At 37.5% G+C, this 17,479-nt stretch overlaps 1 protein-coding gene across 1 annotated transcript in view; it reads left to right on the forward strand.

Moving 5' to 3' along the window:
- esrrgb (estrogen-related receptor gamma b) overlaps positions 1 to 17,479 on the forward strand; it is a 50,037-nt gene that overhangs the window by 4,281 nt on the left and 28,277 nt on the right. The window contains exon 2 of the mRNA XM_008397869.3: positions 12,881 to 13,296. Coding sequence (XP_008396091.1) covers positions 12,881 to 13,296 — 416 coding nt within the window. The remainder of the gene's footprint in view (positions 1 to 12,880; positions 13,297 to 17,479) is intronic.

Below are 17,479 nucleotides of genomic sequence, written 5' to 3' on the forward strand. Positions count from 1 at the left end.
GCACCTAAAGTAAGCATCCTGACAGAGGAGGACGTCTCTGCATGGGACATGTGATGTCAGAAATCCCAGCTGCAGCAGCAAAACCTGCAGGGAGTCCAGGATGCACGGCTGCACCGGAACGGTCCAGCTCGGCTTCAGGATGCAACATTTCAGAGCATTTATTGAATGTTATTTTACGGTGTAAACATCTAGTCTGGTGGCTGTACATAAGCTCGGAGGACAGACAGTTAAAACTAACTATAAGTTTGGAAAACCTAGAAAAGTTTCTGCAGGACCTAATCTTCTATTTTTTTTTTTTTTTTTGCTGCACTGATAAAAAAAGCCAGGATTGAAGGTTTTAAGTTGTTTAGGATTTATAGAACATCCTGGATAATATTACCTTAAAAAAAAAAATAGAGAGCGATAATGTTAGATTAAAATTGCTGCTCACTTCTGCATTCAGTTTAAAACTGACCACATCAGACAGCATGTTTTCTATTTGAAGCTGTCTTAAGTATTTAATGCTGTTACACACAGAGACAAGCTTTTTCAGCAAAAAAAAAAAAAAAAAAAAAATATATATATATATATCGGCTCTAAATTTGACTTGCAATTGTTTCAATTATTCTAATCATACTAAGCTGGAACATGACACATAAAAATGACCAAGTGTTATTTTATTCACAAAGAGCTGCTTGTTTTGGATAAAGTTCTATGGATTCATTTTTAAAATGTTGAATATTTGGTGCTTTTGCTGATTTACTTTGTATGATCAGCATACATCTAAACACACCTGTGATTTTTGAATCTAGGATTTAAAATTGTTTTTAGGCATTAAAAGCAATAAACTGTTGACAGCATTAGCAAAACATACATTTTCTGCTGTGCTGTTGGACTTAATTCAGTCAGCAAAGTCACTAAGGTGTAGTTTACCCAATGAAGGGAAGATAAACTTTTACACTCACAATATTAATAAAACTGCTCAGTTGCAACATTTTTTTTTTAGACTTTTATAGTTTTGTTTTGTGATTTATTTGATAGTTTAAACAAAATGTAAGTTCATATGAATTGCTGCACATGTGTTCCAAGTGAAAAAATATATAAATGAGAAAAAAAAAACACTATAAATACTTTATAATTTGCTCTGACCATGTTCTACTGTTTAATCTGTGCGTGTACCCGTGTGTGTGTTTGGCATTACTCACTTCCGCAACATGTATTCTTCTTATGCTTTTCTAAAGCAGTAAATTAAACTTTTGGCATGACATTTATGCTGTTCCACATTTTTCACCACCGGGACATGAATGTGGTGTAGCTACTCGACTTTTTTGCAAACAAAAAGTCTGCATGACCGGCAACACACACACCCACGCACACACACACACAGAGCTCTGCTGGGATCGGTTTGGCGCTGCAGAGTGCCATTAATCCCAGCCGAGAACTTTTGGTAAGACGACCTGCCTGGTAGCTGGAGGTGAGAGCTCTGATGGCGGTCCAGCTCTCATACTTACTGTAGACTCTACTAATTAAACAAGCATGTTCCTCCACTGCTCCTTAACTGAACTTATATTAACTTGTTTTTTTTTTTATTGATAAAAATAAAATATTCTGCAGAAACAGTGGAACAGCAAATAAAAAGTGCATCAGAGCTTGATGGGAATAACTGAAGTAACTCCCTTGACGTTTCAGCCCAAAATCAGTATGTTCCTTCAGTGCTGAGCACTTCTGCTTATTTTATGTGAAACTTTTAACTTTCAATTGTTTAAAATAAACAAACATTTGTGAGCTCCATTTCAACTAAAGAGCAGTCCTTCCAGTTTTTACCGCTCTCCTTGCTCACATTATTTACTTTTAGTCCAGCTGTCTCACCTCAGTTTCTGTTCACAAACTGGAATGTTTAAGTGTTCAAACATCTTTACACGATCACAATTACACACATGAATATGTGCATGCAAATACATAATGGACCAAAACGTCGCGCTCCGACCTGATCTAAATTTGGCTGTGGAGACACCTGACAGTGTCTGTTAAGACGAGCATTTATAATGTTCTTTCTTCCCGCTGAAAGTAGAATGAATAGAAAAAAAAAACATTTTAATTCATGTAAACTTGTAGTGCAATATAAGAAAGCTAAGACAGTGGATTTCAGTCAACTTTATCACATTCTTCTTGCCCAATTAGCAGGACACGTCACTTTTTGCTTTTCTGACATGAAAAACTGCAGCCAAATATTTCCTATTGTTGCTATGAGGGAAAACGGTGAATTCACTGGGTTGCCAATATGAAGGAGATGGAGAAATTAGTCTTATTGGTACAATTCATGGCAAATGATCAAATGATCATTATGGATATTAGAGCATCTTTTACCGTTTCATAAGTACTTTCTCTCTGCAATAATTATATATATATATATATATAATTATTGCAGAGAGAAAGTACTTATATATATATATATATATTATATATATATATATATATATATATATAATTATTGCAGAGAGAAAGTACTTATGAAACAGTAAAAGATATATATATGTAATGAAATAATTGAAAAATCCCTAGCAGCAATGTTAGAACAATCTAAACAACACGTCTGCATTTTAACCTCTTGATGCAGGAAGCTGTGTAACAGCTTAGCGGCTTTGCTTTAATGTTACCCAAAAAGTTGAGCCCAAAAATATTCATACTGTTGGCAGTTTAAAGAGTAAAATAATTTTCATTCAACCAAGAAGTCAAGATTTATTGGCAATCAAACTATTCTAATAAACACTGGCCACCGTTTTTGCAAGTTTCTACTGAGACTTTGGTAATTTATCTTCAAGTTTCTGTGGCCAGAAGGCCTCTTAACCATCACCCTAAACTTTAGTTCCCTCCCCAGATACTTTTTTTTTTTTTCTCAGAATCAAGTCAGGAGTTTGACTGAGCTACTCAGAATATCACTTTAAGTCAGAACATACATGTCATTCAGGGGCGCAACTACACATTTTTCAGGTGGATGCGAAAACATAAATACTCCCCCCCCCCCCGGAAGGAAGGTACGTCAGGGTGAAGGAGCATAAAAAACATACGCTCGGCATTTACTTTATTATGTGTGCGAGGTGAAGGAGCGTAAGGTGCGCTGAAGTGTATGGGAAAACATCATCGGCGCGCCGCCCCCTCCAGACGGGGTTTTGACGCCCCCTCTGGTGCAGCGTCCCTATGCGTTGCATGCGCTGCATACCCACTTTTTGCGCCACTGATATCATTAAAATGAAAATATATGAATTTACCTTTATGAACATGCTTGGACTTAAAATTAGGCAAAAATAAAGACAGGTACACAATAAGTGATTTTTCTGTTATTTTTTTTCTTCAATTAAAAGTAAATGTAAAGAGGAAACTATGCGATGCAGTGTCTTTGAATGTGATTCATCTCTTCAGAGAATGGTTAAGGTCTTAACTCTCTTCTGTATAACCAAATGCTTTACAGTGCAGTTTTGAGCCCTAATGCAGAAACACGGTGGAGTCTCTTTTAACATAGAAATAATAACCTTGAAAGAAATGCAAAAAAATAAATAAATAAATAACTAAAGCCAAATTGTATTTCTGCATTTTTTATAAAGCTTATAACAACTACTGAAAATGTAGGTATACCATGAAAAAAAAAAAAGGAAACTAAAGTTAATTTCAAAGTAAAACTAATTAGGATGGAGGACATGGTGACTCTTCTGCGCTTACCGTGTGTGGACAAAAATGATCTGAACGCTTCCTGCTGCCATCAATCTAATTTAAATAATAATTAAAAAAAACTTTTAATCTTAGTGCTGTATTTTCTTCACGGCCAGCTTGTTTATTAATGGCTCAACATGCGGCTACAGCCAAGCTCTATTGGTTCACAGTGATGGTATAAGAGGCGAAATAACTTCATTACATGTCATGACCCCCCTTGATATAGATATATCCTTTAGGCAGCTTGTCAAGGACTCTGAATTCATGAGGATGTAGATGGATGCCGCCACCTCTTTTTTTTTTTTTTTTACGCATTTTCAATTTTTTTTTTTGCAGCGACTCCCCAGTGCAAACCTGAACAATATTGCTCAGTGAGGACTTCTTAGAAGGAGTTTGTTTTATTGATCAAATGAAATTAGCACACAAACAGAGAAGAGATGAAGCAGTTTGTCTAATCATGAAGCGCAACTCAGGCAAGATGTTTAATTTAATGGGCCTCATTGTAGCTTTGCGAGGTCTCACATTGTGAACTTAATTCCTCTTCACCACCTTCATTTGCATTGTGTCAATTGACCGGAGCGCTTACTGTATGAGCTCGAGTCACGCTTAAAATTCAGCCCATGCCCTAATACCATTAGGCAAATGCAAAGTTGTGTCATTTACACATTTGAGAAGAGGAGGAAGAAGAAGAAGAAGAAGGAAAAAAAAAGGGGAAAGCTGGAGGGGAAGGAGGGGTGAGAGAAAAGCCAATTTGTGCCGAACAAGACTCGGCTGTGATTATCAGTGGATGTTATTACTGTGGAGAAGCAGACGTTTGAAGGTTATGTTTCTGGGCAGTAATTGAAATGCAAAATAACATTAGGATCGATGGCCATCTCTGTTTATTTATGAAATCAATATCGTAACTGTCCCACATGAGTCCTCCTCTGATTCCCAATGACGGCTTAAGTCTCTGGTCGTTTATTCCCCCCCTCTCCCTCCACCGCCACTGCCACCCCTGCAACCTCCGTCTTCTGTCTCTTTTTAAAAGGCAGTTAGGGGTGTGTTTGACTTTGCAGAGAGAGCAATTTCCTCGAGGTGGTTGGATGTGTATGTAGATGGGGGGTTGATACTCCAGGTAAGGAGACATCATCCATGTGGGAAATCTATGCAATCTCTCCTCGTGGCTGTGACATTGAGGAGGCCATATGCTGGAAGTTCTGTGTACTACGTGTTCGTGCATGTGAGTGTTTGCGTTGGGGACGCAGAAAATTAAACAAAGTACACTAATGCGGTATAAACCTACCGCTGGGACTTAGGAACTTGGAGGGAAAATACTAACTTTGAAAGTGAGAGAATTAGACCGAAACTTAAAGGTCCTTTTTTTTTATTCTAGCAAGTCAATCTGTGCAGCTACATGTTGTGACAGGTTTCTACCCAGGGCAGCATAGCCCTGGGGGCGTGAAGGTGCACATGGTAAAACAAATGGATACAATGTGGCAACTGTGCCTCAAACAAATATTCAACAGCTTAGTTACAAGTCCAGACAATAAGAATAGCCCGTTCCCAGGTCGTATATAAGAAATGTATGGAAATACACTCAGCAGGTAACTAATGTTTTAATGAATTTTGAAGTGTTTAAGTATTTATCTAGATCAAATTAACTATTTCAAATGTATATCTTAATAGTATTTGTAATTAATTGCTCCAAGATCACTTTTCCTTTAATCTCCAGGTCAAATCGTGAAAATAAAATTCCTACTCATTCCCTGCATGAAAACTAAAAACTTCCACTATTTTTACCCTATAAATGCATCAAACATGCACTTCACAACACTTCTTTAGACTTCAACAAAATTTCATGAGGATTAGATTAGATTGATGCATAATTTAGGAGTCATTTTGTAATTCTCTTATTTTCTGCTGAATTTAAAACTCTTTCCTGTTATTTTTATTAGCCCTTAAGAAAAGAAGACTGAAATTCTCTATTAGCAGAAAAATATCTGATTTCAGTCCCTAATGTTTCTAATAAAACACCTTTGCTGTTTTGTGCTTTTCTTGCTGTCAGGGTGAGTGTTGCGTTTGATTGTTTGTAGAGCGACAGGAAAAAAAAAAAGTTTGCCCAGGTGGGCTTTTAATGGAAGAATCATCACAGGATGCATATATGTATCAATTTATGCCAAACAGGTGCAAACATTATTCCTTTTATTCCTTTCCTTAACGGATCTTTAACACCCCTATTTAATGTTATTGAAATTCAATTTTAGGGTGATATTCAAAGTAAATGTCTAAAATACGTTTTTTTATAGCTTAAATTAGGTTTCCATTGCTGTCTGGTAAAGAACAGAGTGAGAATGTTATTGTTAATTAGGGGAAAAAAATCAGAGTGAAAAAGTAAGAAAAGTAGTTCTTGTAAAATTGGTACAAATAAATGTGGTTTAAATAAATCTGTAGTTTTCCTTCTGATATATGAAGACTTGATGGACATATTCAGAAATTTTCCAACAAATAGAAGTGTAAATACTTAATTAGTGAACAGAAAAATAATAAATTACACCTTCAAATTTACCAATTCTCCATGTACTTGCTGGTGTAAATACAATGCATATACACTACGAAGATCCAGGGATGTATTTTCCTTATAAATAAATATTTTCCTTTTGTTTTGTTGAAAAGTGCAAAAACGTTTCTTTCATGCTAGATGGTTTTCCATGAAACAATTTTAGCTCCCCAAAAATGTCAGAATGAGAGATTCAGCACCTTCATTTCCCTGAAAGGAAAACTTTTCTTGGCGTAAAGTTGTGCTGGGAAAAAAAGACTCGCGTCAAAGTAGCAAGCAAATATTTTCCCTCTGAAATCATAAAATAGACACTGAGGAGCAGAGCTTAAATAAAGAAAGGTGCTCATTCAGTACAGCTTTTAACACAGTCACTATAAATAAATAGTACAGGGTTTAGGTTGAAAAAATAATAACTTCTCAACAGCTCAAAGTATGAAAACCATAAACAACAGACTCCACGAAGATCTCCTGTGTTAAACGAAAATTAAAAATTCAGAAAAATATCCCAAAATTTTCAAAAGTCTTATGAAGTTACACTTTCTTTTTATAGTAATGTTAAATTTAAATACAATTAACTGTAGTGTGTATAACCTAAGTTTAGGAAACCACATCCGTCCATAGCTTTGCCTCCCGGCTGCTGCAACACACTCGTTGTGAAACTCCAATACAAGCGAAACTCTGCAGCAAGAATCCTGATGAGAGTGAAAACACAAAAATATCAGACCATTTCGTCGCTTCCTTCACTGGCTTACTGTCTCTGATTTGATGCGATGCAAGCTCTCACTCTCAAGTTCAAATATGGAGACCCACAGAGTCTCCATACTTGCTAAAAACATTTCTTTTTAGGTTTTTCAATTATTAGGTGTATGGTTAAACCCCCCCAAAAATAAAAATAAATAAATAAAAAATCTTACCTCTGGGAGATTTAGGTTGGAAGTTTCTGCTTTATTTACCAACATGTTTTTTTCTAACTGAAAATAATGTTAACTTTTTGGTGTGGCCCAGTCATCTGTGGACGAAGCTAAAAATTCAACCATAAATGTCACAAAAATGTATGCCCGGTCAAAACATGCAATAAGCAGGTCAGCAATTATATAAAAGGTTTGATGTCTCATCAAAATAAAATTCAACTATCTTTTTACATATAAGATGAATGAAACAGATTTTTTTAAATATTTCTTTTACATTACTTTATTATATTTAGAGAAAGGTCTATCTCATTTTCTTCTTGATTAGATGAACATAATTGTAAATCTAAAACTGCAAGGGGTGTGAATACTTTGAGCTAAATTGTAATTCTGGTTCCGTTTTTCTGACTGATCTTGGCTTCTTATGGATATAATTCTGTGCTTCTTATCAATAGCTATAAATTTGATCCTTTCAGTTCAACTAAATGCTTTATTCTGTAATAGCTCAAGTTCATACCTATGTAATTTATATTATAAATACATTTTTCCTCTGTTAAAGGAGATTTAGACTGTTTGGTAAAGACAAGAAAATCTTTTCTCTCCCATTCATGACCTTTTTACTTTTAAGTGTGAGCGCCTATATATATTTTTTGATGACCTTGATTTATGATGCGAATACCCGCATCATCCCTTGTGTGTTGTTGCTCCTGCTTAACTCCCCGGACGACATGCACAGCCACCCTTCCCGCCTTTCGCCACGCGTGACCATTCATTTCCCGGACACACTGATACCATGGACTAACGGCGTAATCTATGTGTTTTGTGGTTCGGGCCACTCAGTTTAAAGCTGATAGAGTTTGCCCCAAACAAGGACGGCCTATCATGGAAAGATTAATGAACTAATTTCATGCATGGCTCCTTGCTTCTGTCCTTCTGTGTTCTTCCATGTTTGGCTGTATGTTCTGCACAGAGATTTACGCTGCACTGCTTGCAACAAGCTTAACCCCAAGTTTAACACTCATTCGTTTCCTTGGTGAGGAAATGTAAGATTAGGATACCTTCAATAAACGCATGCTGAGGATTCTTTCGAACATGCATGTTTTGGTTCTGGATGTAGATTTATTATTGAAAGTTGCAGAATTAGATTGGGTTATAAATGACATATGCAAAAACATTAGAGTTTTTTGTAAAGTGCTCCGCTGACGCATTTTCGGGCTGGAAAAAGAAATCACAGCTGACCCGTGTTGCTAACTTTAAGCCGTCTGGATGGCTCAGTGGTTTTCCGTAAGTACTGAAGTCTCATTCTTGCTGTGTGATGGACAGACGGAAACCCTTGTCTGCTGCGTCCACAGTGGGACCGTCTCACAGCAGCAGAACAGAGAAGGCAGGTGACCTTCACGTCTGTCTGATGAGTCCTGCTTGTCTGCTCTGTTTGTACCATTTTTCTGCGCAGCGGAGCACACGCTAACCTATTAGATATTAGGTGCAATGCGTTTGAGATCGTGTGTGTGCGTGTGTGTGTGTGTGTTTTGCCAAGGGACACATCGAGGAGGGTCAGGCTACACTTTAAGAACTCCATGTCTCTTTATAATAAGAGGAAGAAAACCAAATTATGAAACTACGTACCTATTTCTGTCTGTGCGAATCGGTGGTTCGTGCCATTATTTCATTTGGACAGATCTGAAAGGACCCATTAGAAATTTCCATTAAACGTAACAAAAAACATCTCCCCAGCGTTGCTGTGTGCTAAGTGTGGAATGAACTACTTTTTACCAACGCCACAATGTACTATTCCATAGGGATTCCCCCCCATATCTAGCTGTGATGATGTATTAACTGTTACCACGCCGCTTTCTGCACCTCCCTGTGACGGGAAAAAAATCTGCCCTCCAAACTGACTGTAAGCACATGCTGATTTTCAACAAGATTTAACACGAGCGCTGTGAATCTTTTATAAACCACAATGGCCTCATGTTGAAGACGTAATGTTGTATCGCTCCATCTCGCACTATGTTAACAGTCCTGACTAATTAAAAATGCATAAGGAACGTCTGGGATCCGTAAGAGGGGGGGTTATTTTCTCATGCCTCATCTTAAACAGGAAGGAAGCTGAGGAATCGATAGATCCGATCCGGGCTTGAGGGGAAGGAGGCTATCTTCATCCCTCTTTCCATCCTCTGTGCGTTAGCACTTAAGAGAAGTTCTATGCTGTCAAGAGCCCGAAGACTTAGTGACTTAATGCAAAGAGGAAAAGGACATCCCTTACCATTAGCACCAGATCTAAAACAGGGGGCAACCCTCAAGAGCACTTAGGAAAAATAAAACAAAAGTAATAAAAAGAATATACCTTGCCTTTGCCAAATGAGAGTTTTTGTAAGGAAGAAGGAAAATACGCAACTGCTGAATGTTGCAGTTATGATATTGGTGGCGATCAGTCCTTGGTTAAGCAGGATGTGGGAGCATTGCCTAGAGTCTGTTTGATCCCTCTAAAGTTTATTACATGTAAATTGCAGAAGGCGGCCAGACATCGGCTTCAAGATTTTTAAGACTTGTCCACATTAAAATGACCAAAATGATTTATGCAATGGTCCTTTCTAAGCAGCTTTTTAGAAACAGCAACATTTGTAAAAGTGCATTACTCTTTAAAGAAGGACCCAAAATGTTGTCCAGCTTGAATTGCGTGGTTACATCTCACATACTGGGGTTTGGTTAGAGGTAGGTCTATTTTTTTGGGGGGGAGGGGGGGCGTTTATAAAATCTAATGTTTGGAAAATTTGTAATCATAACATAAAATGTGGGGTCCCCTAAAGCCTCTTTGCATTAGTGGGGCTCCTGATATTCTTGAAGTCTGAGCCAGGTTTTCATCAGTCTTGTCACTAAAATCTTTGTCCGGTGTTAAGACCAAGGACAGGGAAAGTTTACTCAAATGTCCAAATATACAATATAATTCAAAAACCCTATAACAATCTGTTAAGTATTGCATCCAGGAAACATTTTGCCATCACAATTCTGGGACTCAACTATATTGAAGTGATCACTGTGATTTGGTATACTGTCCAGCTGACATTTTTAATGTGGCAATAAAAACATGGACAGAATCGAGCTCCAGCTCAGGCCTGATTTTATTACTGAATATTCTGTACACATACACTGACAGACTTTGCCATTTTAAATTAAAATTTCTTTTAAATTTTTTTATTTATGTAAACTTTAAGTATTAGTCATAGTTATGTTTATTATTTTTGCACAATTTATTTTCATCTCTTTGAGGTTTTTTTTTTTATAACTGAGTCCATAATGTGGTTGAAAAAAAGAAATCAGTCCAAAATAGCATTAACTTTAGATTGCTAAATACAAAACACTCAACATTTTGATAAGTATGACTATAACAGCTTACATAAACTGCACTGACTCCTGAAGTTCTAGTAAATAAAATTATTTAGGCAGTTCAACTGTAACTAGTTGTTCTGCCACAGTCGCATTCAAATCTTCCATAGTTTCTTCTTACCTTGTTAAAAAAATATGTCATTGTAACAAACTGTAAATTAATTTCGCTGATGCAAATTAAGTTCATGTTTATTCACCTTTGAGGTGACCTGAAGCTGTGATTGCAGGAAATGGTGTGAATGCTTCACTGCAGTTATATGCTCAAACAGAATTAAAATTGCTTTTGATTCCAAGGTTAATCAGTTACCTATGTTCAATCAAGAATAGCACATGAAACAATGTTACATGGTAAAACAATGCATCTGTTTTATGCAATTTACAACAAAATAGAAGTACATAATTCCACACATACACACTCTCAAATTCAGAGTAACTATAACGAGTAACCAATGACAGGAGATGCATGTTAGAAATATCCAGTCACAGCAAACTGGGTTGGTTCACAGATTTGTTTTTGTTTCAGCCGGTTGCAGTTTAAAACAATCCATTGATTTTTATGGCTCAAAACCTGTGTTACATGTCCCAAAGGAGCATCAGCCGTAATAAGCAGAAATGCAGATACCGCAGCATGTCCGCTTCTGCTTACAATCAGTTCATAACTCATGATCATCTGCTGTTATTACTGTTTTTAGTCTTGGAACGTAAATGCTGTAAAATATTCTAACATAACTAGTTTGACAGAGCTTTGACCACCCTCTCTCAGAGAAAGAGAAAGTCTGCACTTCATTATATCAATTTAATTAATCCTTCCAAAAGGTCGAATTTATTTCTAAATGCATTTGAATCTAACGCAATGGCAATTAAGTTCAGATCTCGACTTTACATGTGAGTTGCGAATTAATGTCAATCATTTTTGTTGTATGGTTAAAAAAACGCACATTGTAGTGGAGTGTAAACTGAGAGAGAGAATGGAAACAAAATGTTGAGAACATTTCACTCGTATGAAATGTTTAGCATCCTTCCACTACAAAACGTCATCTGTAACTCAGGGTAAGTCTCCCTTCCTGCCAGGGGAGTTTAGCGGGTATATGCAGGTACTATGGTCAGCTCTGGTGACCAAAATACCTCTGGTTCCCGCAGAGGAAATGACGTAACTAAAGGGTCTCCTCGTAAAGGTTCCTGCAGTGAACACGCACCTTTACCTTACTAAATAGGTTAAAACGCACAGAAAATTAAACTTTTTTATCTTAAGCTGGTGATTTTGGCTCTGGAGTGGTTATCTCAATATGTTATTGATGTCAGATCTAATTCAAGTATTGAAATCATTGTTTTTAAGCCAAACCTCATTTATTCTATATTTTCCTGCGGAGAAAACGCTGGTAATGGATAAAAATAACTCAAATGTTTGAGTTTTAAGTTCCTAAATAAAGTAAAATAATATATTTTCTTTCACAGGGAAAATAGTATAAAGGACAATATAGCTGTCCCCAAAGAGTTGTTTTATGTCCTGAGCCTTGTTTTGTCAAAACAATAACAGACAAAATCCTTGAGTAGAATAACAACGGATTGGATATATAAATGCCTGCCAAAAAATTAAGAAAAGTAAAAAGCCATAAATGAGCTGTCAAATAAATTTAGGACGTAGCTACGTAATTTAGGACATAGTTTGAAACATCTTGACATATTTAAGGGCTTTTAAGGCTTAAATATATCATTTAACATTGTAAATTAAGACTTTCAGGGCCCCTAAATAAGATGAAAAACAAAAACGTTTTCCCAGGTCAGTGCTTCCAACCGAGGCAGCAGTAATCTGGCACCATCCGCTGGCAAAATAACCAGGACTATCGATTTGGTCATCTATTACCCACAATCCCCCAAATGCTGAGTGTAACACCTCTCTCTGTCCATTAACAGCCTTCTAAGCTTTCATTCATTAGTTCATTCATTCATTTGCTTCTGGCAGACGGCCAGTTGTAGGCATTGTTTTCAAGATGTATGGAGCATCTGTTGACATGGTCGTTAGTTACTATTTTGCCTGAGAGGAATGGGCTCTGTCGGTGTTCTGCTTGGCATTCCAGCACATTAATGGTTGTGTAACGTAATCTATCAAACTCAGATGAACCAGCTGATGAATTTCTCACAGAATGATGGACTGATGATGGTTAAAAGCCAGGGAGAGATTTTTTTTTTTCTACTGCAGTTTAGTGATGCACATATCTCTTCAGAAAAGATCATATTGGTATTAATACATAAGCTTAAAAAGTTGTTTTATTCTAAGACTATTTGAGCAGAAAATTACCTGTTAAATCAAACTGTTTTTTCTGTACCCATACAAGTGTCACCCTGTATGTTTCTCCAGGTTGCTGACCAGAATGCCCACTGACGACCGACATCTACCCTCCAGCTGTGGTTCTTACGTCAAAACTGAGCCCTCCAGTCCGTCCTCCTCACTCGTGGACACCGGCAGCCATCACAGTCCCAGCGGCAACTCAGACGCCAGTAGCGGCTACATTAACGGCAGTGGCGGGCGCTCCCACATCTTAGACTCACCTCCAATGTTCAACCCGGGAATGCTCGGTGGCGGCAGTGCGTGCTTACGCCGTTATGAGGAGTGCTCCGGCAGCATGGCGGACGACTCGCCAATTAAGTGCGAGTACATGCTCAATGCCATTCCCAAGAGGCTTTGCCTGGTGTGTGGCGACATTGCCTCAGGGTACCACTACGGCGTCGCCTCTTGTGAGGCCTGCAAAGCCTTTTTTAAAAGGACGATACAAGGTATTTTTCAAAGTCTCTTTGTGGTTTTACAGACTCCTGTGAGTTGCAGCTTTAGAGTGAAAAAATATTTTTCTCCTATTGACGCCTCGCTAGGCAGTAACACATTTTCAAGCAAAGCATAAGCAACTGGCAAACCTTGAAAATGGGAAAGATATGCGTGACAGATGCTGTCTCGAGGTATTTTTCAAATGCAGTCCAAGAGATGTAGTCAATTTTATTTAATTACATACATTCCCAATCGATCTTAGTATTACACTACGATGTGGGGTGAATCTGTGTTACCATAAAATAGGAAGTCGTGGGTGGAGAACGCTGATAGGGAATAGCATAGCTGTCCACACATTTATTCAACCTTCATGTTAACCGAACAGAACCCGTCTCGGGCCCTCCTAAAAAAAACAACGAAGAAGAAGGAAACAGCTCCTCTTAAAAGCACAGCACAATTCCTGGCTATAGGTCAACTTCAGTAAATAGCTGTATGTAACCTGATTAATTGAAAAGGAAAAATAAATCAAATTACTTACTTCCCCTTCTTTAAATGAAAGCAGCTGCTCTGAAGACATCATTTCAAAATAAAGGTGTTATAAAAAAAATCATCTTGGATTAGTTTTATAAGTGAAGTTGGTAAAAAAGATAGCGACAGTGGACAATTTGTTGCAGCACTAATCCTGTTGCGTGTTGGGAAAGTGGAAAGGAAAACTTCCCTTTAACAGGAAGAAACCTGTTTCTCATTTTCTCTGATTTTACTTTTTGTAGGTATATGTTTGAGTAAAATGAACCTTGCTCTTTTATTCTTTGAACTACTGACAACATGTCTCTGAAAACCCAAGGAAAAATTTTGTATTTATTTGCAGAAAATGAGAAATGGTCAAAATCACAAAAAAAGATGCAGTGCTTTCAGAATTAAAATAATGCAAAGAAAACAAGTTCATATTTATATAGAAACAGCAATGTGTTAACTCAGGAAGAGTTCAGAAAACAATATTTGGTGGAATAACCATGAGGTTATCAATGGGGCTCAGTGCAGTGGGCTCTTAATTTTTTCCAGAAAAGATATATGTGGTCATAGTATAGAATAATTCATTCCATATTTGCCCAGTTTACATTTGGTTTTCCATGCTGTCTAAATCTCATGTAGTCTCACTGCTAAGACACATTTGAAAATGCTCTTTTGGGGTCTTTGTACAAACAAAATTAAAGTTTATTGATTTTTAAGACAGGCTGGCAGAAACTAAAATTATTTTAAAACTTGAACAAGGTTTAGGAGTCTTCTTATGAAGAGAAAAGCTGACATTCAGGTCAAAATACATGCATTTTCAACTGTGCACGTTTCTTAAACCTTACTTTAAGTTATGAGACTAATTTGTGTATGCACTGAAACTCAAGAAATTGTAGATGTAGACTAAGGAATCCCTCACCTTTTACATTGTTTACTTCAACATTCAATTCCAATCATTTTAAGTATACTGTAAAAAGAACATTTCTGAACATGATTTAGGTGGAACAAGTCTTAATCAGTATAGTAAGGACCGTCTTTCTACTGTCCTTTCTCTCCTTTTTCTTTCCGCTTGTTCTCCTTCGCGGAGGACAGGCTAGTACCGAGCTTAATCTGTCCGTCATTCGTCCTGAGCCACGGGAGTTTCAGTCAATAACAATCAGTGTTGGGTGACTGTAATTAAGAACCAGGCATTTCATTGGAAGAAAAGTCAAGAAAGGAGAACAGAGGTGCACGTCTCTTCTTTGTCCTCGGACCCCCCCCCCACCCCCGTAGCCCATAAGCAAGGGGAAAAGGAGACGGGGGTCAATTAGAAGCTCAAGCACGTGTTGCAGTGGCAATAACAGAGATGGGAGACAGTGGAGGGTCTGCATCGAGGAGTCCTCTAAATAAATGCTAAGGGACAAGGGACGGTGGGGACGTGGTCATTCACAGAAAGGAGAAGCCACTTTAATGGAATGGTAATCAGGGAGGGGGGTCCCGGCCCCAGTAAAGGAGGAGAACAAGGAGAGGTCCAGCTTGAGTGGAGATTGGCGCGTGGATAATAGCATGGCATAATAATATATCAACATTTAGGGGGAAAATAAGAGAGGTTAAGGAAGGATATTAGAGTGGTTGAAATGTCCTTTGAGAAATAAAGGTGGACACAAGACCTGATTAACTAAGAGGGTATGCCGACTGAGCTTTTAGACGTCCAACAACCCACCTTCACCACACACAAACACACACATACAGGCGCAAACAAGGTTATTTTAATACTACAGTATATGAAGGAAAAAATAACAGAGGAGTGTTTTCTCTTTTTGCCTTATCTTAATTCATTGAAGTAAAACTCGCTTATTGACATGCTCTCATTTTCAGGAATTATGTGTTTTAAATGATAATGATAATAAAAACAAGACTATATTTTAGTTTAATGTAAAAAAAAATAGATTAACATATGAAAAGATGTCTGTCATAAAATACATTAGTTTACACACAAAATGTAAATATCAGCTATCAGGTTTTTTTTTAATGGGGTTCTGTGAGGCATCTATTACTTCCCAGTATCTTACCTGCAGCAGAAAGCAGTCTAAGTAATTTTGGAAAAAAGTGCTTTTTTAGCTATCTCAATGATTAACAGCAATTTTTAAACAAAAATCTGGAATTATTTGTGCTTTAAACTTTTTTGTTTCATTTGTGATTAAATACATTTCCTTGCAAAACACTTTGCCAAACAGAATGAGGAAAACATGTATTAAAAAGCTCTTGCTTGGAGTCTGCTTTTACCATGCTTTTACTACCGTTAACTTGCTCTAAATACAAATATTCATTATCTGATGAAATGCATCCATAGATCAGAAGAATCGGTTGTCAAAGATCACATTTTGAGTGATGGTATAGTGAAGTGAGTGATGATTATCAGGTTTTAAATTAATTTTAACCAAACTTTATTAGAACTTGTCAATCCTTTATTACCTTGCATTAATCTAGAACTAACTGTGATTGTCAGTAGGCTTGTGCAGCTTGTGCAGCTCCTAGTTTCTGTCCTGAAAAGATTGTGTCTCTGCTATTATCTTATGATGGCACCGACATCTTTACACTTCCACTGCAAAACCTTCAAACTATTTTACCTGTATAGATACGTAAGTGTGTCTGGGATGTTTTTATAGTTGTTTTAAGGAATGTTAATTGTATGTTTGTGATAGACTGACCATTTATTCTGGGTCTTCAGTGGCATATTTAAGTTGTTTTGATGGTGTCTCACACTATCCTGGGAAATTACATTACCTAGGCAGTTTACATTGTTGGTTGACTGAACTAAATCCTGCTGTTTTATGGTTAATGACTAATATACAATGCTGGAAAAATCCGCTTTCAGCTTTCACATCTGATAAAAGCAACTCTAGAAATATGTTTCCGAATCAGTTTTCGAACAGATACAGAGAATAGATGCCACTATAGAGACGCTGAGCAGCATGTGTTTGTTCACATGAGTGCTGGAGTGAAGAGGATTTTCCCCATTTTGCTAAAGCCTCTCGGTTTATTAGACTTCACCTAGCCTAAATCCAGCAGTAGTCCCTGCCAACATCCTGGCATGGCTCCCTGGACCCCTAGCTGTGCTTGTGACCCCGCCGGCACCATCTATGCCAAGGATTCTGACAAATGTTGGCACCTTCTCCTTGACCGATGGGGGGTTGTGGGTGTTTTTTAGACCGGGGGGCTGTATAGCTGGTTGTATGTGGTTCTGGCAGATCTGCAACCCACAACACCTGGTTTGCTGTGTTTAGGTAGCATTGCTACATCTCTGGGCTTCCAATCATGGACTCTGGAGTCGTAGGATTCTAGGGAGTTATATCAGCTTTTAGGTGCATATTAATTCAGAAAAAAAAGAAAAGGAAAATTGACTGCAGCAAATTCAATAATGACTGTTTTGGATCAGACTGATTAAATTGCACAGAAGATATATTCATAGTGAGCCAAGACCCATCAAGACAGACTTGAATAATAGATTTAGCCTTGTTATATGATACAGGATTCTTAGCTAGTCCAGCTGCTTGGTCCATTCAGGCTCTATATAAGGGGGGAAATATTTTAGAAAAGAACTCCTGCATTATAGAAGCTAATTGTGTTTTTGAATCATGCTGAAGTGGAACTGCTTTGTAAGCAAATGCCTCCAAAACCCTCTTCTTCTACAAAGATGCCACA

This window comes from Poecilia reticulata, chromosome 21 (assembly GCF_904066995.2).
Source record: "Poecilia reticulata chromosome 21, P_reticulata-male-v2, whole genome shotgun sequence".
NCBI lineage: Eukaryota > Metazoa > Chordata > Actinopteri > Cyprinodontiformes > Poeciliidae > Poecilia > Poecilia reticulata.